The 27,168-nt window shown below is 42.2% G+C and overlaps 2 protein-coding genes and 1 long non-coding RNA gene across 8 annotated transcripts in view; 1 reads left to right on the top strand and 2 right to left on the bottom strand.

Annotated features, from left to right (window-relative positions):
• Positions 1-1,398: 1,398 nt before the first annotated feature.
• On the bottom strand, positions 1,399-12,941 carry FAM161A (FAM161 centrosomal protein A). 5 transcript variants are annotated; one of them, XM_075496935.1, is made up of 7 exons: positions 12,718-12,941; positions 11,042-11,289; positions 9,396-10,580; positions 8,851-9,018; positions 5,684-5,783; positions 4,499-4,653; positions 1,399-3,847 (listed from the first exon to the last, which is right to left on the bottom strand). In XM_075496935.1, the coding sequence occupies exons 1-7, from the start codon at positions 12,835-12,837 to the stop codon at positions 3,355-3,357; spliced, it is 2,469 nt and encodes an 822-aa protein (XP_075353050.1). In that variant the 5' UTR covers positions 12,838-12,941; the 3' UTR covers positions 1,399-3,354. The 5 variants fall into 5 exon arrangements, with proteins under 5 accessions (XP_075353050.1, XP_075353053.1, XP_075353052.1 ...); XM_075496938.1 differs by lacking the exon at positions 12,718-12,941 and adding an exon at positions 12,115-12,637 and having other exon boundaries at positions 1,401-3,847; XM_075496937.1 differs by lacking the exon at positions 12,718-12,941 and adding an exon at positions 12,118-12,637 and having other exon boundaries at positions 1,401-3,847.
• A 2,028-nt stretch (positions 12,942-14,969) lies between these two features.
• Positions 14,970-23,202, bottom strand: CCT4 (chaperonin containing TCP1 subunit 4). Its single transcript, XM_075496930.1, has 14 exons — positions 22,905-23,202; positions 22,061-22,113; positions 21,719-21,808; positions 20,787-20,895; positions 19,365-19,507; positions 18,540-18,661; positions 18,319-18,451; positions 17,798-17,937; positions 17,402-17,498; positions 16,970-17,080; positions 16,577-16,707; positions 16,235-16,469; positions 15,516-15,629; positions 14,970-15,211 (listed from the first exon to the last, which is right to left on the bottom strand). Exons 1-14 carry the CDS (start codon positions 23,020-23,022, stop codon positions 15,197-15,199), a joined length of 1,611 nt encoding a protein of 536 aa, XP_075353045.1. The 5' UTR covers positions 23,023-23,202; the 3' UTR covers positions 14,970-15,196.
• Positions 23,203-23,465: 263 nt separating this feature from the next.
• Positions 23,466-27,168, top strand: part of LOC142407435 (uncharacterized) — a 221,570-nt gene continuing 217,867 nt past the window's right edge. For both annotated transcript variants that reach the window (XR_012774946.1, XR_012774945.1), the window contains exon 1: positions 23,466-24,229. This is a non-coding gene — a long non-coding RNA (uncharacterized LOC142407435). The remainder of the gene's footprint in view (positions 24,230-27,168) is intronic.

The raw sequence follows: 27,168 nt of genomic DNA, 5'->3' as shown, positions 1-27,168 counted from the left end.
TTCAGTGCCATCATCCTATTAGTTTCTTCCTGTTTTGTCTACATTTTAAATCATCCTCCTTGCCAAAAAAAAAAAAAAAAGTCAAATAATGACTTGGTTTTTAGGCTAGCCTATTGTTCATCTCACAACAGCGTGGTGTACATGCCTCGTTCTTTGTTTGAAGAATTTTTCACTGCTGTACTTTGCTTCATGAGGTTTAATTCATCCTGACCTGTCTCTCACCATTTTTATTCTGTCATCTGTGATTTTTCTTTGCTATTTCTTTCCTTTTTAATTCCTTATTGGAATGCTTATCCCTTTCTTGTTTGTAATGCAATTTCTGAACAGTTCTTTTTTACTTAAATTTCACTATTCTTCCACTTTGAAAATCTGTGCTGCTTGAAGTGATTTCCATAAATGGTTCCTTTAATAGCTCAAAGTTCAAGCTCTCATATCTTTTCCAAATTAAAGAATCCTAGTATATATTGTTAGATGAAAACCTATCTTCTTGTCATATGAAAACCATTCTTTATCTTTGATCATTCTTGTTGCCTTCTTCCAGTTACATAATAAATCCCTTTTAAGATGGGAGGACCAGGACTGCATGCAGTATTCAAGATGGAATTGCTTTTTTTTCCAGTGTATAGTATTGTATAGTTTAGGAATATTTTTTTACCCTCACATGCATTTACTTGCACTTATTAAAACTGAACTATATCTGTTCTTCTATCATTCAGCGTCACAAGATCCTTCAGTATGTTCTTTGCAGTCAGTTTCAGTTTTTCACAGCATTGAATAACTGTGGCCTCAGCAAACTCTTTGGAATGGATACTACAGATGCCTTCTGAGGATGCTGAACAGTTTGAATCTCATTGAATGTCTGCCGATAACTGCATTTATTCTGTGAAAGTTGATCTTTTCTTCCCTGAACTTTTAATTGGTCACTAATTCATTAAGACCTTTATTTTCCTACAATAAGGTTGGTTTCTTTAAGATCCTTTGATAACAAACTGTCAAATGCTTCCTGAAAATCTAGGTAAGCCACATCAACTGGATCCCCTTAGTCCACATGATTCTGCTTGACTTTTTCAGAAATCCTAAAAAAGTTGAGGCATAATCTCCAAAAGCTGTACTAACTCTTCCTTGTTATATCACATTTATCCATGGGTTCATTAATTCTGTTCTTATTAAGGTTAATACAGTAAAAAGTCAGTGAAAACCTCAATCAAAGTTATACACAGGTCCCCAACTCCTTCTTCTAAAACCTAAAAAAAAAAGCATTGTTTTTGCTACCTCCTTCCAGTTCAAAGGAATTTTAGTAATATTTTTAGTCTCTATCTTAATAGTTCAACAATTATATATTTATGTTCTTTTAGAACACTTAGTTGAGTCTTATCAGATCTTAAAACCAGATTTTTTTTCATTTGAAACCTCTTCAAAATAGTCTTTGAGAAAACCATAATTTAGAGGTCCTCTGATTTCTTTCAAAAAACCTGATTTACTAAAGAGACAAATATGAGTAATACGTGACTACGAATTCAGTAACGTACTGTACAACTCTTCAGAATTACAGAATACTGACAAGCACAAGAAACCAACCTCGAGTTTGTATTGTGGGGTTGTCAGGTATAACTAGCGATTGTAAACTGTGATTTTCCTTGTGAAGTAATGATTAATACTTTCATGTATGACATATATACAATGGATAGTTTATTTAAGTAAAAAAATAAGTTTCAAATTCATATTATTTATGCTCACACTTAAAAAATAAATAAAAGCAGTAATGATAAAAATCTTCCAAACATTGTTACACAGTTTCTCAAAGTCAGGAGGAAGGAATAATAACAGATTTAGCTAGTGCTCTTGCATGCAGCATGGAAGAAAATAATAATAATAAAAAAAATCCTTATTGTTAGTCATTGCAGATGCTTTTGCAAACCTGGTAGTTTTAACAAATGCATTTACTATTCAATGCCCATGTTTTGAGCACCTGTGCAATGTCGCATTATACTCTGTCCTGACAAAGCTTGTTTGCGGTCTGTTATTATGTGGATGCATTCTTTCCTAACATTGCATATGACAGGTTAGCAAGAAAGCTAGTAATAGGAGGAGAAGGTGCTACCGATACAAAGAAGAGGGGCGGAAAAAAATAAAAGAAAAAACAACAAAAGAGCCCAAACCTTCCATTTGTACTCTTTGTTGTGTAGTAGCTGAAGTCGTGAGTAGCAAGCGTGTAAGAAAAGGTGCTAAAGCACTTCTTTCCATACTTTCATGTAAACTAGAGTTGCTGGGCTACATTTTTATCCGATATAATAAGATTCTGTCTTTACAGTGTGTGTTTACTGTCTCAATAAAGAAATTTGAAGATTAATGTCAGCACTTGTGGTTATGTTATGAAGAATGATTTTACATGATCATGGGAAGAACTCTTCAAAACAAAATGGAGTTGAAAGAACAGTTTTGGGGCTTGGTTAGACAGTAATACAGGATCTGCAGCGTAACATATTATTCTACTGACTTACTCTTCTACCTTACTTGTCTATAAGTGTTAAAAATCTCTGTGAAAGTTTAAGTGGCTCCTCTCAAGTATATTCTAGGCATTTTCTCCACTATAGGGAGAGCCACTGCAGTACTGTTAATATTTTAGTTGGACACAGTAGTTGTATTGATATACCAGCTTGTTTCCTCCAAAAGCAGTAATCTTTTCTGGCCCTGGCACTCATCTGACCCATCACTGAGCCAATTCAGCTCACTTAAGTGGGCAGAAGACGAACCCCATGGGAAGAGTAGGGAGGAATTGAACAGATTAATTTGGCCATACTAACTACACAACAAGTTGTCTTCCTAGCACCTGCTCTGCTAAAAACACTCAGAGGTCTTGCACAACAAACCCTTGCCTATTCATTGCCATCCTAGAAGATGTTGCAGGAACAGACCCCAGAAGTACGGAAATGTTTGAGACTGGAAGGCACAGATAATGGCAAATTACTCCTCCAAAATCGCATCTGGCTTCGCCAGCACATATAAAAGAGCTGGACGTAAGACCTCAGTACTTACCAACACAGCATGCAAGACGTTATTATTAAACAGTGGTTGCAGTTCATTTTATGAACAGCTGTGCACTAATGTCACACAAGACTAGAATAAAGAAGATGAATATTAAAGTAAATTTTTTTCTTGATGGAAATTAGTAACTTGATCTTTCTTACTGGAAAATAGACAAAATTTCTGTGCTGCAAAGACTGCTAAGCTAAGAGGTTTCAATTCACAGAATTCTGTATCAGTAGCAAAGTGCTGAGTTTTTCTTTGGTGTCTATTTCACTGCCAGCAATTAAATAGGTTCCGGAGCCCCAGGCCATCCTGTCTGCCTTCCTTTCAGTCAGCTTCATCATTGCTGGGTTTTTCTTCTGAATCATCATTTTCATATTCTTCGTCCTCATATCTGAAGGCACCCTCAGCTTCAGGGTCAGACTCACTTTCCTCTTCACGCTCAAGGGACTGGTCAGACCGAGAGCTGGGTCTCGACTGATCGTCTTCCTCCTCCTCCTGGGAATGGCCAAGTGACAGGCCTGCCTTTGCTTCCTCTTCCTCCTCCTCATCCTCTTCACGGTGCTGCTCAGAGGCAGGGCTGGACCCAGCCTCCTCTGCATGGCAAGGCTGAGGAGCATAAGGGCTGGCTCTTGCCTCTTCCTCATCCGCCAGCTCACTGGACTGGCCATCCCGGGTGGAGGTTTTGACAGCTTTTCTCTTCTCTCCCTCCTCCTCCTCCTCCTCCTCCTCTTCCTCCTCGTGGGACTGCTCAGACTGAGGACTGCTGTCAGCTGCTTCCTCAAAGGACTCCCTTTCTTTCACTTTATCCTTGATGACTCTGAAAAGACAATTTGCATGTGTGATTTTATTTTCAGGTAAGATGCTTTCCAGCAGGTTTTAAACTACCTTCAGGTAATCTAGGACAAATCCTGGTAGATTTGGCTGGGGTGGAACTGGGGAAGGAAAAGGGAAGGGGGGACACTAGAGTCTCCTTTTATGCTAGAAAATAACTCAACAGTATTGCTTATATATTTCAATTTTGTTATTTCTGCTTCCTTTTAAATCATAACACCTAATGGATATTGAAAAGTATTTTTTTTTTTTATAAGGCTCATTTTAAAAATTCAGTAATGGTAATGCAGAACAGAGTGACTTACTAGCAACCTGCCAGAATTTTTGGTGAATGGAACAAATAAAAAAATGTTTTTCTTCATTTTTCTTTGAAGTGCATTACATAACATATCCAGTGCTCTCCTCTGCTTTATGAAATAATATTTAATTCAGGAAAAACAATAAAGAATACACACTAATGCTAACATTAGTAAAGCTAACTACACAGTCAAATAGTTACCTGGGAAATACTACAAATAATTTTAAAAAACCAAAACAAAACAAAGAAACCCAACCTACTCATCAAAAATTACTTTCTAATTACTAGGTATGTAGTGGCAAAAAAAAAAAAAAAAAAAAAGCCTTCAGTAATCTCTACCTTTCTCTGGCATCAGTGGAGTTATTAAAATCTTCAGCACTGGAGCATTGTGGCAATTTAGTTGTTTGTCCTTTCTTTGAAACAAACTCTGGGCATATCCCCAGCGCTCTCAGTCTGTTAGAATAATGCTTTTCTGCAGCTATTCTGGCATTTTTCTGTAGGAAAACCACAATGGTTATGTGTTATCTAAATGCATTAAATGCCTGTCTTTTGATACTTTTGTTTATTTATATTAATACTCCGTTTCATTAATTGCATCTGACAAGTTGAATGATTATTCCCTGCAGGTAAGAATGGCAAAACAATGCTCGAAAACCTCACACCAGGTTTTCCTTTTCTGTACTAATTTCAGTCCCATTTGCTCCTTGTGCCCACTGGCTAATGAAGAGCTATATATTCTGTATATAGCTGTTCAGGGAGGAGGGGGAAGATGTAGACGTGTATAAAATTAGATTCCTAGGGCTTCTCCCTTATCCCCTCTCCTTCTCCTCTGTCTTCCCTCTCTGGGACCTGCTGCCCTAAAAAAGTAGTATTGATTCACCTTCTTATAGTGCTATTTAACAAATTACATAGATGTGTATCTCTGCTTCTGAAATGGAGGGTGTAAATTCTGTTCCTCCAGGGAATAGCCGAGTGAGGAGGACTTGTCCTCCGATCTACACTGATGGTCCTGCCCTGCAGCGATGGCAGAACAGGAGACCCACACAGACAGAAAGGACAAGGGAACCAGCGATCTACGACTTTCTGCTTCTCTGGGCTTGGCAACAGGTCAGGGACCACGCTACCAGCACGTGCTTGTACTGAAATGGAGAGATAAAAAGTACTGTGTCTGAGCTTTAAAGTCGATGCTAAGAATACTCAGATTTTCTTATCGCTTCTTTCCCAGCTTAAACTTCTCACATTTTTGCTGTAAATTTTTGTTGTGTTTAGAGTTAGTCATGTTATAACTGAATTGGACCACACGTTTAGAACAGCCATCTCGGTTCCCTGTGCAAGCAAGCCATGAGTGCTTAGTCACAAAAATTGGTAATATTTGTATGGAGACGGGGCAATAGAGATTAAAATGGACAAATACTGGCCTCAAAAGTATTTTTCAAGTATCTTCTCTGTTTGCAATGTTTGACTACAAATGCCTTATGCAGTATTTGAAGATAAGATTAAGAAGTAATACAGAAGCAAGACAACCTGAGTGACTCTTTCAAAAAGCAACGGCCTTTGATTTACTCTTTCTTCCATTTCTTGCAACTCCTGCAAATATTCTTGCATTCTCTGCTTCTCATAATTCCTAAGGGAAACAGAGTACAAGAGAAATTATTATTAATTTATAACACAAGAAGTAATTTTCTACACCAGCTGAAAGTTAAATTGCTCATAACCAATATTGTCCTACTTAAAGATATGTAAAAGGCAAATTATTTTATAGTGGTTACAGGGTCTGAGGTATATTGTCTAATTTTCACAGCAATCGCTTGCCTGTAAGTACTGAACAGAACTGTCTCTGAAGCAGTCACTTTGGATAAGCAGAGAGGTCCTGGCTAGTGAGGTTAAATAGGAACTGAGTTTGGATTCTTAGGTTTTTTGGATACTTAGGGTTTTTTTTAAGTTTGGATACCTAGGGGTTTTTACATGCTGATTTCATACAGATATTCTAGTTGTTCTAAGCAAAATTAAACAGTTTGAAATGACTGATAAAATCAGAATACACCATAGGAAATTAATATCATTAAATAAAAATCAGTACTTTAAGGTAAAGTTTGGTGATAAGAATCTTGCTGCTTTACCAGTCTGTCTCACAAGAGGGGCAGCCACATTCTGGATCACAGTACGCTTTTTTTCCTAGTTGGTTTGTCAAGGGCCCAGTCAATATAGCAGGATGATGAAACTGTTGATTCATCAACTGAAATGATATCTCAGGTCGTAGCAAGCACTAGATAATCCAGGTAGCATGGGTTGTAATCCTCGGTGTGTGACAAAGACACCTCCGTGTGATGTTGCCTCTCTACTGGGCCAGCTCTAGCATTACTAAGGCAGACGCTTAAGGGCAAGTATGAGGGCTAGGGAGCATTTTACACTTGGGTCTCCTCCTGCCTCTTTCCCTTGCCTTCCTCTGAATTTCTGCAATATGGCTGTGCATTAAGGCAAGTTATTCACCATTTTGAGGGAGTGAACTTCATTGTTGCTACTTGCTTGCTCTCTCGGGCGGCTTTCTACAAACCTAATTATCTGTTAGAAGAGCACTTACATTAATATACCTTATTACCCAGCCTACGCTGAAATAAGCATTATCAAGTTAAGTACTTGTACCAGCCTTAATGCATCAGCACTAGGGATGTAATCTTGCTTTGTAATAGCATAATTTTATGTGCAGGCAAGAATTAAGCATGAGTGTTTTACAATACTCCTGAAATCTGATTAAGCTAAATACTGTAATATGAAGTTTGCTGTTAAATGAACTCAAATGAAATCTGCAAGCACACCCACTGTCTCAATTCTCCACCTTGCTACTGTAACTCAAATTGTTTCTGCTTCTGTCCTAGAGTCAGCAGATCATCTGCCAAAGGACACTTATGTTATAGAGCTCCTGTTATTAACAGTATCTGCTGGTCGTCTTGCAAAAGCAATTGCGCTTGAGCTCTGACTCTAACAAAATAATTAGAAGGGACTGCCCTCTTTGACCTGCATCTCTACCACTGCGTCTCTGCTCTCCAGGACCCTGTGTAAGCCCTGCTTCTCCCAGACCACTGCTTCTTCTTATGCGTGCTTTGGCTTCAGCTGTCTTTGGGGGAGGTGGTAGGTGGGCACAGATGTATGCTGGATAGTCACTGACTGCCCGTGGAGTCAAGCAAAAAATGTTTGTTGCAATGCTGCTTCTAGCATATCCCGGCTGCGCCAGTGCATGTCATGCTTTTCAGCATGTGAGAATGCACGTGCTTCAGTTTCTGCTACATTCTCTCGTTCTGGTCGCAGCACAGCAACATTGGTGGTGAATAACCATTACAAAGTTTGCTGGAGGAACGGCGTGCGGTATTGTCTTGCGATGGTGCTGCACTATTTTAGCAAATTTGCTTATAACAGCCCAGAGTTTAAAGTCTATTAAGAATAAATCCACAGTTTTCTATTTTAGCTATAAAGAAAGAAGAGACCCACGTAAAGCAAAAAAAAAAAAAAAGAGAATGAGGAAATCTTATTTGTTACCTTTCAACTCAGCCATAAAGACAGCCCTAGTCTCCACCCTCATTTCAGAAAGATCTCTATCCTGGACCATATTCTAAATGCCTTAAAGTTCCGTATGGTAACTTAAAAGTTGCTAGTGCAAGCTATGAATCTTGTAATCAGGCATATCTCCTGATCATTCACGCTTGTATTGTTTTGCCCTACTACTGTCAGTTACTGGCAATTTGCCTGGTTACTGGAAATCAGGATTCATAGTCGCTGCCCAAGAATATCCTGCCTATGCACGAAGCAACAGGGGCAGAGCAGTCAGTACCTCCCACCATCTCCACGTAACAGCGCCTTAAATACTGCTGCAGTGCCATCATGCCAAGACAGATTATAAACCTTACTAAAGACTCATTCAAACAGGACTGATTTTTTTTTTCCTAGGATTAAAAAGAACAGGAAGCAGAAATGGTTAAATTAGCCACAAACACAAGGTCAAGCAGCAATTCTGGAGCTAGATCAGCATCAGCGAGCTGGAGCCATGTGGACTGCAAGCCTACAGCACACTGAGAAGGCCCCGATGTTTTTCCCTGTGCACTACTTTTCTCAATCGTGTAGAAACAGTCTTTGAATTTGTATCTCTGCTAAAGGTAACTTTGGATCCCATTCCTCCTAAGCACCAGCAGCTTCCTGGTTAGCTGTTGATACATGTGCTAAGTTAAGAGGGAAAATCAGAGCAGGAATATTATTTTAAGTGGGGACCTGCTGAGGCAAAGAAGTGAATTGTGAAATGTTCGCTGCTTTAGGAGACAGCTAGCACCAAAGTTGTACCAACATCTATCAATCCAGCAGTGCAATGATATTCCGTAACTACACTATTCCTTTTCCTTTTGATTTTTTTAACCTTTTCCTCTTTAGTTGATAAGTCAATTGAGAAAACACAGGAATCTCCTGTTAGCTGATCTGTAATACTATAAGGTGGAACATACGGATCAAAATCATTAGAACAGGCAACAATTTCCCAGTTGAAATACTAAATTTGGCCACTTTTTTTACTAGCGGCTTGTACAGTGTATAATTTATCAAACATGTAATTATGTAAACTTAGACTATGCTATTTTTTACATTGTATGTTTGTTTAACATACAAGGCAGAACCAGAGGTTCAGGATTCAGGGGAATGCAACAAAATACCTGAATGTTTCTAATTTGGATTTAGACATCTGAGCTAGGCTCTGATGTGGGTCATTGGCCTCAGCCCGAGTTGTTACAATTTTCTGGAGTTTTTTCATTCTTTGTTTCTGCTTTGTTCTGTTCCTTTTTTGTTGTTCTTCCAGCTTTCTCTTTTCCTCAAGTGAATTCCTGGGTGGAAAAATAAACTAAGGCTGATTTCCTTTTAAATCAAGAGCAAGACTTCAAAGGAAGCTTTGGCAAAGGAGATTCAAAAGAGAAAAACAGGGTGATAACAGGGTTTCCCAGGCATATCCTGGGAAACAGCAGTCCTTTGTCCCTTTCCTATGGATGTTCTGAGAAAAATGCACTATGTTTCTTTAACAATGATAAATACTAATGAAGTCCTATATTTAAATATTTTAAGTTTTCTATTATAATTAAGTCCTTATATTAATGTATTAAGTCCTATATTCACTGCACGGAAGAACTGACTACATCTGTAGAAATACAAAAGAAATCTACTCTTAAAGTATATATGAAATGTAGAGCAGCACTAAAGTAGTCACCTTATGGCTTGTAGCCGTCGTCTTGTGGATTCTGTGATTTTTGGTGATTTAGATTCTCCATATCCAGAGAGATGTGAATTTGCACTGGAATGTCTCATTTGAGGTTTACGTCTTGGAGAGGCATATGGCCAGCGTGTTTCTTTCAACTTTTCTTCATCCTCTTGAATGTCCTTCAAAATCTTCCCCTTGTTTGAGGGAATATATGGCGTACGAAGATCGAAAGGTTCACAGACTGTAAGGTGTTTCACTTGTTTTTGTTGCAGGAGCCATTTCTGAAATTTCTGGTGTAGCAGATCAAAATCTGGAACGTTTGATTTGATCTTAGGCTTATGTTCTGTTTCCTTTGGTTCAATGCACTTGTGTTTCTTCTTTTTATTGGTATCTTTCAAGGCCAGTCTGCTGTTGGGTAGAGATGAATTACGTAGCAACTCTTCAGCTCTCATTCTGATCCTGATTTCTCTGTAGAGCTCTTCCTCCTTTAGCTTGTTGTTAACAGCTGGACTATAAACACACTTAGGAACTGGTTTTGCTTTGAACAGTTTTGTTTTCTTTTCAGGTGCGGAAAGGTCTCTTAACTGCATTTTCCTAATTTCGTTCCTTTGCTTCTCTCGTTCAATGAATTTAAATGGCTTCTGAGAAGCCAAGAGCTTGAGTTTGCTTCTCTCTTTCACAGACCTCCTGCGTTCTTCGTTTCGTTGCACCATTTCATGGTACAGCGGAAGGAAGACGGCAGCAGGCACTGGATTGGCTCGGAATTTTTTCTGACACTCTGCTTCTTCCTCTAGTTGCTTCTTCAATAAGTTATTTTCCATTTCAGTCTGTGACTTCGATTTGACATTCTGTTCTTTTTTTCTAGCTTCTCTAATAGTCATCTGGAAAGGCTTGGGCACAGTAACTTTTGGTGACCATGCTTTCTGTTTCTTCCGTATCATTCTGAAGGCTGGTGAGCTTGGTAAGCTGTGTTTGGTGCGGGAGATGTAGTCTTCCACAGAGAACCCCTCCCACATTTTTTCAATCCGTTCCTTAGCAAATGCAGATGATCCAGTTTCACTGCCATTTTCTTCAAATGCTAATTCTCTGTCAGACCCATCAGATATACTTGAGCCTAAGGGATCACTTAAGTCAGAGTCTGAAAAGGATTTGTGCAAATTTAGAGGCTGATACGAGCTCTTCTCCCAAGCTGGCCTTTAAAAAAGGAAAAAAAAAGTTGTTTTGAGTCCAGTCCAACATTGATGCAAAGCCACTAACTTCCACTTTATGGTATCATCATTAGAAAAAAAAATTAACAGCACTGGTGGGGAAGAAGAGAGGGGGAAGAGAAGGGAAAAGAGAAGCACATTGGGCACTCACACCAGATCATAGTTTTAAGTAAGTGCTGATCATGAACAAGCCAGCACTTCTTAAGGAAAGGCACCGTGCTTTACTAAACAAGTTGCCCAGTCGCTGCTGCACGCACACTTGTAAGTCTCACAGTCCATTAGCAAGGTGAATAAGCGTTTTTAGTATTAAAACTAACTTTTCTGTGATTATCTGCTCATAGGAAATGGGGAAAGTAACACCTCCCAGCCCCAGAAAAAAACCTGCTGTTTTACAGATGTCTGCAAAGCATTTGAGGCTCTTCAGATAAAAAGTACCACCACCCTTACCTACGACCCATGTCAGAAGCAGCATTCTTCTTGTCCGAGGGTTGTACTGCTTTTAAATATAGTTTATTCCGATACATACTTTCTAATTTTGCCATGGTCTCCAAGTGGGCATTCTTCAACTCTTCTAGCTTCAAGTAATATTCTTGATTTGAATTGCACATTTTGGAAAAGTCTATCCACTTGTCAGAGTCTCCATTTAGAGAGAGGGTCTGCTCTCTGTTGGTATTTGAATCCAAATCAAAACCATCCTAAAAGAGACGTTTAAAATTTTCTGACTGTTAGAAGAAAGGGGAGCAAGGTTCTTAATACTGCTTTATCCTAATTAAGTCTAATGAATGATATGGTAACAGCAAACAGAGATACCTGTATACAAAGGTTAATGCAGAGTTACATGGAATAATTTTATTGCATAATAATTTCTATCCTAAGGGTCCTATTTAAAGCATGTAAAATTCCAAAGTCTGTCCCTGCAATCAATATATTTATACCAGGAAATATGATCAAAGGGACTTATCAAAAGACAAAAAATTTAACTATTTTGTAAAGTGTAATTTTTCCTTGATTGCTACGCAGCTCTAAAAAAGCCTGTATTTAAAAACAAACAAAAACACAGCGGAACCTTCTCTGCCTCCCATTTCCATAAGCATTCTAAAAATAAGTCATTAGGTACCTTGTATATAAAGGTTTATTCCCATTTCCATAACTTACTGTGAAATGACAGGGATTCTGCACAGCTTACAGTTCCCATACTGTTTGGCAGCTTGCAGCTGCGTGCAGGTAAGCACATTCTTTAAATATTTTTAAAGCTTACACAAGTTAGAGAAGTTATTAAAACCAGGTTAGTCTGCGTTACAAAGGCTTCCTTTATGTTATTTTTTTTTAAGCACCATGTTTTAAAAAATTACGGGACTAGTTTCTCTATCCAAAAAGTAGAATGCTACTTTTCCACACAGAGGTATTTTAATACGCTTTGACATTCCAACAAAAAGCCTGGTTTACGTTTTGTCAGGTTTTCACTGCAAAAATCTCCGACTCATTTTTTCCGTAGCATAGTGACCTAATGCAACACGAACTACCTGATCAAAGCAGCAAATTTAAAAAGCCGCTGCAGAACGCCCAGCGAAAGGCACCATCCACCTCTTTCTGAATCCGCTGCTTCTGACATTGTCTATAACCCTCCTGTTTGTTCTCGATCTGCAGAACGATCCAAGCCTCTTCCCTGGACTTGGGCATCGCCAGTTCTTCAATCTGCTCTTCAACCCCCGGGGTGCGAGAAGCTCATTAAGAGCTTGCTGTTGCACAGGCGCTGCCGCAGGACCATCTGTCAGGTTCTTCTACATCGGTCTTGGCCGTGTGCGTGTACTTGTGCCGCGTGTCGCTGCCACGGGCTGCAAAAAAACGCGCCGAGGCCGTTTTGGCTCCCGGTGCGGGAGGAGAGCGGCGGCCCCTCTCCAGGGGCGGCTTTGCGGTGCAAGGGCACGTAGCGGTGCCCAGCCGGTAGGGCCAGCTTCGGGTGAGCCCCTCGCCCGGCCTCAGGCCTGCCGCGTCCCCCGGTTGCCCAACAACCCCTAACGGCGCTTCCCGCCTCCTACCCGCCGTCAGCCGTGCTCTGGGGCCCGGGAGACACACGGACACACAGACAGACACACACACATCCCCCCTGCCCCCGGCGGTACCTGCGCGGCGGCGGGCGGCGGCCCCCGCTCGTACAGCGCGGCGGGCGCCCGGGTGCGGGGGTCGAGCGGGGTGCGGAGGCAGGAGGCGGCCAGTCGCGCCGCCCGGTGCGCCGCCGCCATGCCGCCCGCTTCCCCCGCCGCCGGCGGGCAAGGGAAGCCGGGAGGGAGGCGGGCCGGGCCCGCCGCCCAGGCAGCGAGCCCCGCGGCGGGGGTCGGGGGAGACTGCCGCTCCGCCTCCGCGGCGCGGCTGGAGGCGGCCCGTTAAGCGGAAGGGGAGGGCTCTCTCCGCCGCCGGGGCGGAGGGGCCCGGCCGGGTCTGCGCGGGCGGGGGCGGGCGGCAGCGCGGCTCTGGGCGGGGAACGGGCTCCTGCCCGCCACGGGACTGCCCTCGGACGGGCGAGGGGAGCCGAGGCCCGCCAAGGCGACCCTTCTGGCAGCCACCCTCCGGGCCGTGTGCGAGGCGCTGCCCTCTCCGCGGGTGCCTGCCAGGAGCTGCTGGAGGCCTGGGGTTTGGGGCTGGAGCTTGAGCCCATCGCCTGTCTGCGTCTGCAGCGCTTGCTCTCCGCTGTGCTCGTCTGTAGGCTGCCCATACCCGGTTTTAAACTTTTTGCGGGATTTTAGTTGGAACTCGTAACTCCCTCTTTGACAAGCCCACATTTTTTACCCCCTCAAGTTATTAAAGAATCTTCTCCCGTCATAAAGTTTGTGCTTCAGATATGCCATTACAGAATACGGGTAAACCAGGATCAGCAGGCATATTCTTCCACCGCTGCAGCAAGGTGTTAATGACTGCTAGGACCAATTTATTGTAGTGAAATTACAAATACTCCTTATGTAAAGAAACAGATTAAAAGATTAAATCACACACATCAGTTGTTGTAAGTCTTGCCAAGAACGGGAAGTTTGTGATGATAGCGAGGGAAAGCTTTCATCAGTTAGTACCTAAACTAAAAGAGATCATTGCTGGATGTAATCCTGTGGGGTAAGGCATTATTTCTAATTTTAAACAGCCAATAAGTAATTCATGCAGAGCACTGATGCCTGAATCAATTGTCTAATTTAGTTACTAACTCATTAGTATTTATTTGAATTATTCTGAATGTTCTACTTAGCTAAGTCATAGGAAAGTATTTCAACAGTAGCTGGTCAACAAAGTGGTGGAAGTTTACTCAAAAGCTACAGCTCTGACCAATGATAAATAGAAACACAAATTAGGGAGTCATGAAAGAAATACTTTCCTTTAAACATAAAAGGGAATCTGGTCATCTCAGTATAGCAATAATAAAGATGAAAGGGTTAATTCAACATTTCAGGCTAAGAATGAGAAGCTGAAAACTGTTTATTCTAAACTATGAACTGTAACACTAAGAACAAATTAAATTAAACTGAATGAATCCTGGGGCAGCTGGGATTTTCCTGGTAACCGAGAACCCCTGCGTTACCACTCACCCTCATAAAGTGACTCTCGCTAACGCACCGAGATGCAGTGACACAAATAAGGGTACCCATTTCCTTCAGGTATTAACAGATTTTAATGTCTTTTCTATGACTTGTTTTAGGAAAGTGTAATTTGCATTATTATAAAATATACTTTTAGACTTCTCTACCAGTTTTGGGAAAAAAAAACTAATTTGGAGGGTAGATTACTTCAAGCTGCCCAAAAGTTTCACTCCTGGGGTTTTCCTAAACAGAACTGGGAGGTGACCACCACCAAGATGGAAGTGACCAAAAGAACAGTTTTGTTCTTTTGAGAAGAACTGTTTCCAAAATGGATTTTAACTAAACCCCTATTACTGTAGATAAGCCTAGTTATCCTTGCCTTTTTAGAACTAGGTTTAGTTTTGCCACTTGCACTTTGCTGTTGGATGAAGTACAAAAAAACTGCATGTAAGGACTGCCCTTTGTAATGCTCTGCATCATGGGATGGCATCAGAAATCACTGCAGGCTTCGGGAGACAAACCAGAGCAAGGACTGTGATCATATTCTTAAGTGATTCCCTGCAAAGACAGCCCTTTGCTCTAGCCAGTCATCGTTAAGGGAAATAATACCACTCCATTACGGAAAACTGCCGGAGAAGCAGCTCTAAGCTAGCACGGCAGGAGAGTGTAAATTCAAGGGTGTTTTTAGAATATATTACAAGAGCTAATTGTTTGCTGTTAAACATTTCAGAGCTAAGCAGGAGCACGTAGCACAGAGAAGCAAACGTAACAAAAAGTTTACCTTATTTCTAGCAAAATTATAAAGCAAAGACTCAGGTAGACTACTGCATGTTTATTGATAAACAGCATTTCCTTTTTGAAAACATCGTTGTTGGTTTTTTGTTTTTGTTTTTGTTTTTTTTTTTAAATTAACGCAATAAAAGTACATAAGCCGTTGTGGACTTTAAGACAATTCACACAGGCGCTTTTGGTGAGGAAACCATATTCCAGACTACAGGGAAGGAGCTCTAGGGCACAGTCCCAGCTTGCTTTCTTCAGCTTACCGAGTGTTCACCTGCAAAGAAGAGTTCACAAAATCAGGCGTATGAAGTCCACAGGATACATAACAATTACTTCTCCTCTGCTTAAAGATCCTGGTGTTTTAGTAACTTCCTTCACTCCTTATAAGGGACAGTATTTCTAATGCATTTCATTTTGTTCCAGCTGCAGTTATTGGAAGGCCAAATGGTCGAAGTAGCACATAAACCGAGAGTACTACACAGTAATTCTATTTCGAAGCACAGCAAATTAGATGACAATAATCATCCTGGTGCTTGTGAAGACAAGATTAAACAAAACACGATGCAAACACTACTCACCACATCATCAATCTTAAGAATACTGCGCACAGTTTCCGTCGCAAGAGTCAACGCACTCAAGGACACTAGCAGCGGCTGGACGACCAACTCCTCCAGGATGTTGGAAATGCCACCCTGTGAGAACAAGTAGCTTTGACTTTGCGCAAGACAGACTACAGTCAGATTTAGCGAGTTTTCTTTTAGTAGAATCCCGAGAAGGACGGTCAACTCCAAATCAGCCTATCAAAGGGCTTGTACTCTTCCGTCCTCAACAAGAATATCATGGTATGCATCTTCTCCCCCTAAGCACTTGACATATCCAGTCAAAATTAGCCAAGGGAAAAGATAAACATAGTTGTGCCAGCTTAAACATGGTGACAACATAAAAGAAGCTAGCCCACTGTGCTACTCCTAACATATGAGCACCTTCCACTGCAGGTAATACTGAGGGATCATTCTAAATGGATCTATTTTTGTAGCTGAAACAATGTTTTGAAGAGACCCAGGAAGTTTCTTGTCCTGTGGGTATGGCATTTAAGTATCTGCTATTACCAATGCTCAGGATAAGCTGTTAAAGCCTCAGAGACAAGCTACAATCTACCTCAGCACAAATTTTAGGGAAAATACTATTACGAGACACAGCCTTGCCCTCTCCTTAGTTTAGCCCTAATGCAAAGCATTCTCCTTTTAATGCCCAAGTGGTTTTTTAGCCATGCTGTGCCTACACAATTCCTTGTTACCTTTCTGACGTTAATGCCAGCTGTTTTCTCTCCTTGAGCGTGTCTATTTCTCAGCTCTGTGACCGTTGAAATAGGATTGAGACCTGCGTTTTCAGCCAGTGTAGATGGTATGACTTCCAGTGCGTCCCCATACGCACGGACGCAGTACGAGTCCATACCCCTCAAAGTGCGAGCATACTCATTCAAGCGCAGTGCCAGCTCTATCTCCGGTGCTCCACCTCCTGCAATTAAAGCTCTGAGGACAGAAATTAAAAATCAAACCTCATTTTACATAACTGCATAAATTATTAGCTTTCTGTACCATTAATATAATAAATTACTCTAACCAAGCTGAGACATTACCTTTTCTTAACGAGGCATCTTATGACACACAGGGCATCATGAATTGAACGCTCAGCTTCTTCTAGAACAAGTTTGTTGGATCCACGTACCACGATGGTTACAGTTTTTCCAGGGTTTGTGCAGCCTGTAATCTAACACATAAAACCAAATACTAAGACTGTAAAAAAAGGGTTCTAGACAAAAAGAGACTTCAGTTGGTATTCACAAGTTCTAGAACAGTACTAACATCTGGTTAAGCAAAAGCATTACACTTCCCGAGTCGGTGGCTAACTCAGGGATTAGAAGTAGGTACCTAAATGTAATGTTTTTTACTACTGAAGTTATTAAAGTTACCAGTTGCTATTAAAGTAATTGGCAGATGTTAAGTAGGTATTAACATTGTCACTCACTCACCTTTATTAATTTCCCAGAACCGTTCAAGTTGACCTCCTCTGCCAGCTCAGCAGACCCCAGCATATCAGGAGTAAACTGGTCAATATGAGCAACAGGCTTAGTTCCAATTGTCTGAAAAAAATAATGAGGAATAAAATAATCCAGAACCAGAACGGCAGAGTCACCAAGTATACTGCATCATGTTCTTCTGCGTATTACAGTAAAAATGCAGTTAGGACTACAGCTTTTACATCTGTCCCGAATCTTTCTACAAATGTGACTGCTCAACAGAGCAGGCAAGTTTTTTTAGGGAAATGACTGCTCTTATGTTATAGTCAGAACACGAAACTTGTGAAAGTATCATAATAAACTGGCACTGGCTGGCTACTTAGTTTTGGGGTAGACTTTGAAGACCACTGCTACTTTAACAGCCATTTATATAACTCACTTTACCTTACATATAAACTCAATGTCATCTCTTTCAATGTCTTTGACCACCATGATCTTCATTTTGTTCAGAAAATGGAGGGCTAGGTCACTAAGAGCATCCCTAAAAACAAGAGGGAAGGAGTCAGTCCACAATGCTATTTTAGTAACCAGATCATACTAGCCAGCTGCATGCTTCTTACCAGCAGTGCTGAAATTCTTCAGACTACAAAGTAGGGATGTCATTAAACTCAAAATATAGACAACACTAGTGCTTTCTAAAGGTAAGGTCACTGCTACAGCCAGTCTGACACTCTGCCAAGTGTGACTGGTAGTATTTGACTTCGATTTTCCAGGTATTCCAAACAATTGAATTGTTCCCCCAAACACACACAGTAAGCCAGTAAATCAGGATTAACGTACCGTAGAATAGACTTCTGAATCAGCAGCACATTGCATCCAGCCTTCTTAATTTGCTTAACTAAATTTAGAATATAGGCTCTCTCTTCACGCAATACTCTGTCCATTTGAGCATAATCAGAAACAACTATTTGGTTGTCCATCTATTTAAAAAAAAAGAAAAGAAAAAAGAGAAAAGCAAATATTATGAACAACTGCTGACTTTAGAAGCAAGTGTCAAGATGTTCCACATTCTTTAACTTAGGAGCCTGTTATTCAAAGCAAATAAGCATGACAGGAAACTATGTCTTATTAGAGGTTGTTTAAATGATGAGAAATACTGGACTTTTGAACTATTTTATTTCTTATACCAACTATATGTTCTTTAAGAGCTATGAGTATCTATGCATTACCCAGCAGACCTTCACGACAGCTGCAGAATAGAGCTGACATCACGACACCTTAAAAAAACATGTTATCATTACATTTACATCCCTCCCAAGTACTACAGCAAAAGGTTTCGCTATAGTTGTAGTTTAACTTACATCTGTCTTTGGAGCAGACAAGCAGAACTGAATGAGGCCAATTTTGGCTTTTTCTACTCTGGTTACACCGGTATTTGCCACCTTCTGAGTCAGGACTAGTCCTTCAACCAGCTCGCAATCGTCAATTGTGCCTCTGGAAACAAAAACCATCCATGACTCTAGCGCTTTGGGAAGCTGATTTCACAGAGACAAAATTCATCTAGTTACAAACTGTTTCTTACCCCAACTTCTTAACAATTTTAATATCTCTGAGATCCACACTACTAGCTGTAGTTGGGTCAATCACCTTCATCACTGCGTCCACACTCATTGGAGAAAGTAAACTAGAATACTGACACACAACCTAAGGGATTTAATAGTAAAGAAAAAAAATGGTGAGAGATTTAACACTGGTAAACAGTAATTTCAAAATAATACTGTCACTGTATTTTTGTGTTTGACTTCTGAATTTTGAAACAAAGCTCTTTTCCCCTCCCTGTCCGTCAGCCAAGTGTCTTAATACGGCACCTTCTTAAGGGCCACTCCATTTAAAGGAAAGAGCAGCTACATCAGTGGGAAAACCTATGCTAAGGACTTAGGGAAGAAACTTGAATTTCTCTTTTTTAGAATCTTAAGATAGGACTTTTGAGAGCTTCCCAGATGATTCTGCAGGAAGGGAAACTAGCACATTTCTCCACATTTTGATGCTGTTTAGGAGTTTCTGCCACACGAACAAGAACTGCCTACACAAAAAGCTGGCAAAAGCTCTCAGTATCCCACCTGATTTTTCTGTTGCTGTTTTCAGTTGAAGCTTGTTTATTTTACACTTACAGTTAACATCTAAGATCGCTAAATATTTCAGACTGAAATTCAGTTTGAGTGCTTCGATTTAATCTCAATCGACCATGGCTTTCTGAAAAGTCAGTCTAAGAGAAGGTAGCCAGTGTCGGAAAACCAACTAGATTCATGATGTGCAGGGTACTCTTAATAAGCAAGCAGTAGCATGGACTGGGAAAAGCCGAAGGCTCAGCTAGTCTGGAGGTGCTAAGTTCAAGTATCAGTCATACCTTTGAATTCAGCGAAGTCGTTGCACTGTTTAGCAAGGTTTCTCTGTCACTCAGTTCAACCGGCTGCGCCATGTTGGTCAATACTTCAATACCTTTATCCAAAGCTTTCTGGAATGACTCCGAAATGATGGTGGGGTGAATTCCTGTGGATCATATAAAAAGGTTGTTAGACAGTCATGCTTTCAAACCAGTGGTTTTTTACTGTTTTTTCCTCACCCTCTTTTTCCATTTTAAAGATTGAGAGAGACTCTCACGTCAGAATAAACTGAAGACATTTTAGCAAAATGTGTTCTTCAAGAGTAGATGACTTCCCTTATTACTTTCCACTGTTAAAGCTGAAGAAAAAAGCTATCATGTTCCTAGTAATTTGCCCTCACACACAAGCACAGCACATTTCCCTGCAACGTCTGACATCCCAGAAACATACTTCCTCAAAGTTATGCTTACCCGTGGCATTCTTAAAGCTGCTGCTGTTCACGTAATACCTGTGAGGAGCCTGACAGGGATTTTATTTCAGATTTTCAAAGACTGTTTTCCCACAGTTGTATATGAAGTTCCTCACTTTCTCTGGAGTGTGTGATAGATCCTTTATATTTTCAAAGCAGGCAGCTTATTTATGGGCAAACATTAGACAGGCATCTTCTAACTACCCCTTATGGTAGAGGATGCCAGGCTACTGGTCCAGCAGTACCACCGGTACCAGGAAAGGAAGTAAACCTAAGCAAACTGTTGGTAGGGGCCAGAAAGAGGACAAGCAGCAAAATGGTGTGTATCGAGATGAGGCAAGCGTAAGTAAACCACTATAAAGTCCAGATCTGAGACAGAAAAAGACTCTGCAGGTCCGATCATCCTTGCTCTATTTCCAGTGCACACAGAAGCCTACGTGTTATCTGGCTGGACAGCTAAAAAAGCTCCTGAACGGCACGGAAGCAGACTACAAGAGAACATCCTGAGCTAATGGAACAGAACCTACATTAACTATTGTGTTCCATAATTCACGTCTTTTCCTGACCAGACTTTCTCAAGGTCCCTGTATTTTAAGTGACGGGAGGTGATAAATTTGCTGAGCATAAAAAAACCCATAGAATCACCAGTTCCAAATTTCATTTATACCTTCTTACGCTATCTCTCTGTCCACGAGAGAAGTACAAGTATAATCAAGGTGAGTTTTTACAAGGCAACATTCATCACATCATCTAGGCACTACTTCCTGTATCAACAGTAATGCATTCAGCTCAAAGTAAAAGGCTAAACAGATTTTTAGTCAAAAGTGGGACACGGGTGAAACCTGAACGTGAAGACTCAAGTCACCTTTCATGTTTAAACTGGAAACAGCTACTTTAAGCTTCACTATACACGTGCAAGCGGATAGAGGACTTAACTATGTCCAGTCATGGTTTTATATTAAATGTATGTATTTACCTTTCTGAAGAAGTCTGGAACAGGCATCCAAAAGAGCTCCAGCAATGACAACAACAGATGTAGTGCCATCACCAGCTTCAATATCTTGTGCTTTTGACAGCTCTACCAACTAAATGACAAATTATGGCAACGGTTTATATATAATGCTACTTAACTGCAATCACTGACAATTACAAAAAACCAAACCAAAACCAAGATATTCAAGAATGCAGCACTACTGAAATCAACCTTAGTATCAGGACTAATCACACCTTTTCTAATTTGAAGTTGGTGCCTTTTGCACCTTGCTTTCCATACTTGTACACCTATTTGGTGTACAACTTGTGTACAAGTTGTACAACCTATTTGGTTGTACAACTACTGTGAAACAGGTCCCTTACAGAAGCAAAGCAGCTTTTCTCCCAAGCTTAAAACTGATCACACCCCCATCTAACAGGCCTACCTTTCCCTTTCCTGTAGAAGGGTCACGGGAAGCTCATTTCCCTCTCCAACCACAATCAAATCTAAGAGGTTGACATTTAACTTCTCAAAAGACCAGGCTACTGCATCCTCAGATCACCTGACCATAATGTTATTAATTCTCTTCTTTCATTCTCTTCTGTCCTAGCAGTTTAGGACATCACTGACTTCTCTTTCTTAGATGAGAGAATAAGGTTTGGACTAGATTCTTTTATGTCTTAAAACATCTCCAGAAGGATTATGCATGCGGAATACCAGGTAAGAAATAAGGTCTTGGAACTCTTCAGCACATCTTAATGTGCTTACATCTTACAATCAAAATAAATAGTCCTGGAGCACGCCGCGCAAAATTTCTCGCTCTATCGCTAGTGGGTAATGCTCCTCAAATCCACATGAAATGTTACTATGGTTTTTTGTCCCAGAAATTAAGCTCTAACACATATCACTGTCCAAGCAATGGAAAAAACACTTACCATTTTGGCTGCAGGGTGCAGAACCTGCATTTGTTTCAGAATAGTAGCACCATCATTAGTGATTGTCACATCTCCTTTAGCATCCTGAATCTGAGAAGAGGAGAAAGATAGTTCTGATCAGTAACTACAAGTCTTTGATTTGATTTAATACTCAATGTAAAATATTTTTCCTGACAACATTAGATCTCAAACTGAGATGTGCATTTAGTACACACTTTCCCTTAAATACACGAAAGTTGGAAAGGAATTTCAAGGCAAAAGATGGCATCCGATATAAAACATGTTGACTTTACAGTATCTCTAATAAGCTTAACGTCTCAAAAATGTAAGTATAAGGTTTACCATTTTATCCATTCCCTTTGGTCCAAGGCTTGTTCTAATTGCATCGGCAACAGCTAGGAAGAGAAAAAAATACGTTTGCAAGTTGAGCTAAAGAACTACAAGCATTCGCTCCATCATTCTAAACGTTTCTTCTGAAAAGAAAGCGTCTCCCAGTATTAAGCAGTTCCCAGTTATATTGCCAACACTAAATCATCCTTAATCGTAGAATGATACGAAACGTTGCAATATCACTACTGATTTCCATCGTTCTTTTTTCAAACAATGACCGATCACTTGATTACGGCCATTTTAAAACTGAGTAATAACGTGGAAATATTATATGCCAAGTAATCCAACCAAAGCTTGTGTCAAATGCCAAATACAGCATCCCCCAACACGCACTGGCCCCATCCCTGGGACTTCCCTGCCATTAAAAACCATAAGAACGCCTCCCGCTAACACAAAACCGAGCTCCCATCGCAGGAGGAGACACCGGGAATGTCTGCCCCTGAGCCGTGACACCAGACCAGGGCGATGCACGTCCAGCTGTCAGGCCTCGGCGCTGACAGGCACGGCCCACCCCGCACCGTCTCTCCCCCCACCCGACTGGGTGCACACGAAGGGACGAGTCTCCTCGGGGCGCGGGGCCTCCTCACCGAGGGGAGGAAGAGAACTCGCGCCGCCCTCCTCCCCTCCAGGCGGCTGGCTCGGGGCGGGAAGGGCTGCCGCTGGCCCAGGCCCGGCCCCGGCCCCGAGCGGCCCGCGGGGGGAGGCCGCCGGCCGCCTCCCCTCAGCACAAAGGGGGCACGGAGCGCTCCCGCCTCCTCCGCGGCTGGCGGCCGCCACCCGCCGCACCTCACCTCACCTTTGCCGGCGGAGATGTTGCTGAAGCGGATCTGGGAGGGCTTGTCCCGGTCCTGGTAGGTGCCTTTGGCACGGTTCCCCGCGCCGCCGTGGGCTTTGGCCCCTGTGTTCTCCGGCATCGTCGCCCGCCGCCGATGGACACGGATGGGCCCCGCGCTCAGGGCCGCCCCGCCGCCGATGGACACGGATGGGCCCCGCGCTCAGGGCCGCCCCGCCGGGAACCTTCCAGAAGGCACCGCCACCCCCCGCCACCAGGAGGACGCGCCCGGGTCCTTCCGGCCGGCGCCAAGCGTGACGTCACGCGGGGCTGCCCGCTGCGCGCCTGCGCCCTGGTAACGGAGAAGAGGCTCCCCTGCCTGCCGGCGAACGGCACGGACACCTAAAGGAGCGCGCCGCCGCCTCTAGAACGAGCCGCGCGGGGTCCTCGGGAGGTTTCCCGCCCAGCGGGGCGGGGCGGGGCTCCCGGGGCGGCGCTGCGCCAATGGCGCGGCTGGGCCGCCCCGCGCCGCCGCCGCCGCTGGGGGGCGGAGGGGCGTGGCCGGTGGAACGTTTAGGCGGGCGGCGGCGTCCCCTCGTCTCCTGTCGTCCCTGAGGCTGGGGTGGCTGGTGTCCGCCTGGGGCCTCTCGGCCCGGGCCGCCTCCCCTCCACCCGCCCCTCAGGGGGAGCTGGGGCACGGAGGTGCTGGCTCTGGAGAGCAGAGGAGTGGAGGGGTACGTGAGTTTCTTCACCTGTGAAGCAGCTGGTGAAAGGGTCCCGCTGGCAAAGCGGGCTCTCTGAGGGAAGGTGTTTCCTGAGGACGCCTGGGGTTATGAGGAGGGATAACTTCCCTTGTATTACGACTGTGAAATCACTCTCTTGGCCTTATCTGTCACTGCACGGCCCGTGTGGAATTTCAGCTGCACAGCTACGTTAGAAACATTTGACAGGCAACTCTTAGAAAGCAATTAATATTGGTGCCACATAAAGCACGGTGGATGGGAGTATATCTGTGACTTGTCCTCTCTGGTCCGACCCAGGGCTAGGGAGGCCTGGTCTTTTGCCTCTATTTGTCCTGCTGTGGCATCTTGCAGTTTTTTTCCTGCTAAGACCAAGACCTGCTATGCCATGCCACCTTTAAGTAGGTTTTGAGCACCTGTTTTCTTAAATTTTGCAGAACCTGTTACCAAAAAGGATTTTAAGCAGCCTCTTTATTGTAAGTGAAGTTAAACAGACTTGAATGACAGGAAAAGAACAGAAACAATGTGTATTTTCTTGTAACACCCTGATCTGATCTTCCCAGGTGTCTGAGGGACTCTTACTTCAGCTTGTATCACCATTGTAAAAAGGTAGGCTTTATTATCAATAAAAATAATGCTAGAGTTGAAAGATAGCTTATACCTCTTAAGATGATCTTGCCTCGACTACTGTATTGATATAAGAAGCTTGTGTACACTTGTCTTTTTTGGGATTTCTGAATAGTTATTTAAATTATTTTCTTCACCTTGAAGAGAATACAAACATAGTACAGTTTAGATGCAAAGCACATACTTGAATCCACAAAGTAAATTAATTTTGTACTGTGTTCAAAGTAAGACACAGCAGCTCAAAAAAGCTCTGACTGAAAGAAAAGCCCAAGTAATATCTAAATCATATAATTTTTGTGGCGTATCTCTTTCTGACTGGATGTGAAAAGTCAGGATTTATAATATGGCAGTGCCAGTAAAGTGCTCCTGTGTAGAGATAGTTACACAAGAAATGTGTCCCTGCACTAGTGAGGTGCTGCTGATGTAAGACAGTACCTTGTAAGAAACAGGCAAAGGATGTGAGCTCTTGAGCTTGTTTTCCATTTCCAAGTACCTGCATCTATATCAGGAGCTCACTGCAAGTGAAACGTGTCCTCACGGTGAGCAATTTTCTACTGCCGGCAACAGCTTTGCATGGTGATACATAAAAATCAAGCATTTGGACAGTTCTGTTGTCAGAAAAAAATAGGAAAAAAGACTCTGTAGTCACATGATTTCATCATCTCTCAACCATTTTTAACAGTTGCTTTTGAATTTTTTTCGCTGGATTTATGCACCATTGAAACATAGATAACTGTTCTTTGTCTGTTGGAGACTGTTTATAGAGAGAAGGTTTTGGAACTGACTGGTCTTTGCCTTTTTATATTCAATTTTTAACAGGCAGAGAAGAAAACAGTTTTAAGTATAAAGGTAGAGATACATCCAGGTCATAGTCAGGGGAAAGATCTACTAGTGACACTCTTGACCTGGGTTTATATCACCTTCAAAATCATCAGAAACACATCCTAAATGACCGAGATCATTGTGGTCTCTGCCCCTTATCTTGAAGTACATCAAGCAGCGATGGCAACAGTACTAAATCCTGGACATTTAACACTAATGCAATGTTAAAAGCTAGAATCGGTAGAGAGCCAAGCTTTTAAAAGAGCTGTTGAGGTACACTTAGGTTGTTGTAGCTGGCCACCTCCTTGTCGCCTCAGGTTAGGGATCATTTAGAGTTTGTTGTGGTATCACAAGAGGTTCCTGGTTTCTTCTGGATGTATATAAGTGGTATAGCTACATTTAAGGGTATTGTGTAAATTGGGGCAGTGGCAGATGTTGCTTCTCTGGTGCTGAACTGGGCGTTGGGTTTGGTTATGCCAGAGTGTGGCACAAAGGACCTTGTTTTCTGGCAGGAAAACACAGATCATGTGCTATTACCATCAGTGAGCACATGCTGTTCGATGCTGCAGTAGGGTTAGGAGCAAGGCTTTTTCAGGATTTTGAAGGAAATGAAGGTTAGAACTGATGCTGTCGCAGCCACCTTGTTACACAGAGCTCTGCGTCTGGCAAAAACAGCCCCTCTAGTGTTAAGAATCATTTGGGGTTGGAGTTTGTTCCATTGCTGGGTGGAGAGCCTGGATTTTTACTTGGTACGTTACAAGCTGCTGAGCTAAGTTTAGGGCTGCTGTGGTTAGCAGCTACCTTCTTACTAATAATTTTGGTCTGGCAGGGTTGCTTCTCCAGAGCTGGGCTTCAGGGCAGAGTTACGATTAAGGGTTTTGTAAGCGTTAGTCTGTGCGATCAGGTTTGCACTGGATGTCAGAGGAGTTGTCTGGCTAATTTAAAGGTTGTCATCCACTGCCGCCTCATTCCGTGTCCGATAGAAACTCCTTGGGTAGGGTTTGGTTTGATCTTAGGTCATTGCAGGTTTTAAGGTGTCACTGGGTGGAGACTGACCCGGAGCATGCGTTGTGTTTTATTACTTGTTTCATGTCTGCTACCTGTAATTTAGATGAGCAGATACGTAGGGCTATCAAGCTGTTGAGTTTTGTTCAGGGCTTTGGCTACTACTCAGTTTTTTGCTTCATTCTGTGTGAAACAAAGATTATTTTTTTCTTTTTACTAGTGCGTATTTAGGGCAGCCTTATGGTTAGGCTTCCTCCTGCAATGTGCCGTTGACCTGCGTGTCACTGTTTAATGTTGATCCAGGCAGAGGCTTGTGGAGAGACATTTCTTAGGTATTCATAATTTGGTGTTGCTTGTGGGAGAGTTATCTGAGATGGCTTAACATCAATCAGACTTGCTGTTGAAGTTCAACTTCATGTCAGGGTAAAGGTTCAGGTTTCAGACAGCAGACCCAAAGGACCAAATTTGTTGTTAGGTCATGTTTAGAGCCAGCACTCACAGAAGCCTTCCAGGCTTGTTTTAGAGCTGAGATTAGACTCGGAGTTGCCTGCACATTATATTGTTTTTCTTACCCTCTTATAATCATTTTTGCCTGTTCTGACCTTTTCCAACATTTCCAAGGAGCAGTGAGACAATAACAAATCATACCGGAAACACCCACACACGTGATCCTGGGGTTGTAACATTTTTTTTTTAGCTTAGTTTCTTGAGAAAATGAGATTTGTGTGCTTAGTACTCTGTCTGTCAAATAGGACTTGGACCTATAGCCAATTTTGTCTAAATGTAGAAACTCTGAGTTTTCTGGCTTTCTGCAAATAAGCAGCTGCACAGAGGAGAGATTTTTAGTTAAAGGCACACTGAGGTGTGCTGGTTTTGGCTGGGATAGAGTGCCAAAACTAGCACATGAGGACAGAGCTCAGTCCTTCTGAGATGTTCATCGGTGGCACAATGTTTCTGTGGCTTTCAAAGCTTTATTTTACTCAGGCAGAGGCAGTGACCCGCTATCAACATGAAACTTTTTTGATAGTCGCTGTTGTATAAGGTGCTTGTGATTCTGGGCAGATCACGTCACCTCTCTGTCTCTTGATTTTTCT

This window comes from Mycteria americana, chromosome 3, assembly GCF_035582795.1.
Source record: "Mycteria americana isolate JAX WOST 10 ecotype Jacksonville Zoo and Gardens chromosome 3, USCA_MyAme_1.0, whole genome shotgun sequence".
Classification (NCBI taxonomy): Eukaryota; Metazoa; Chordata; class Aves; order Ciconiiformes; family Ciconiidae; genus Mycteria; species Mycteria americana.
This window is presented reverse-complemented; position numbering and strand designations above follow the sequence as displayed.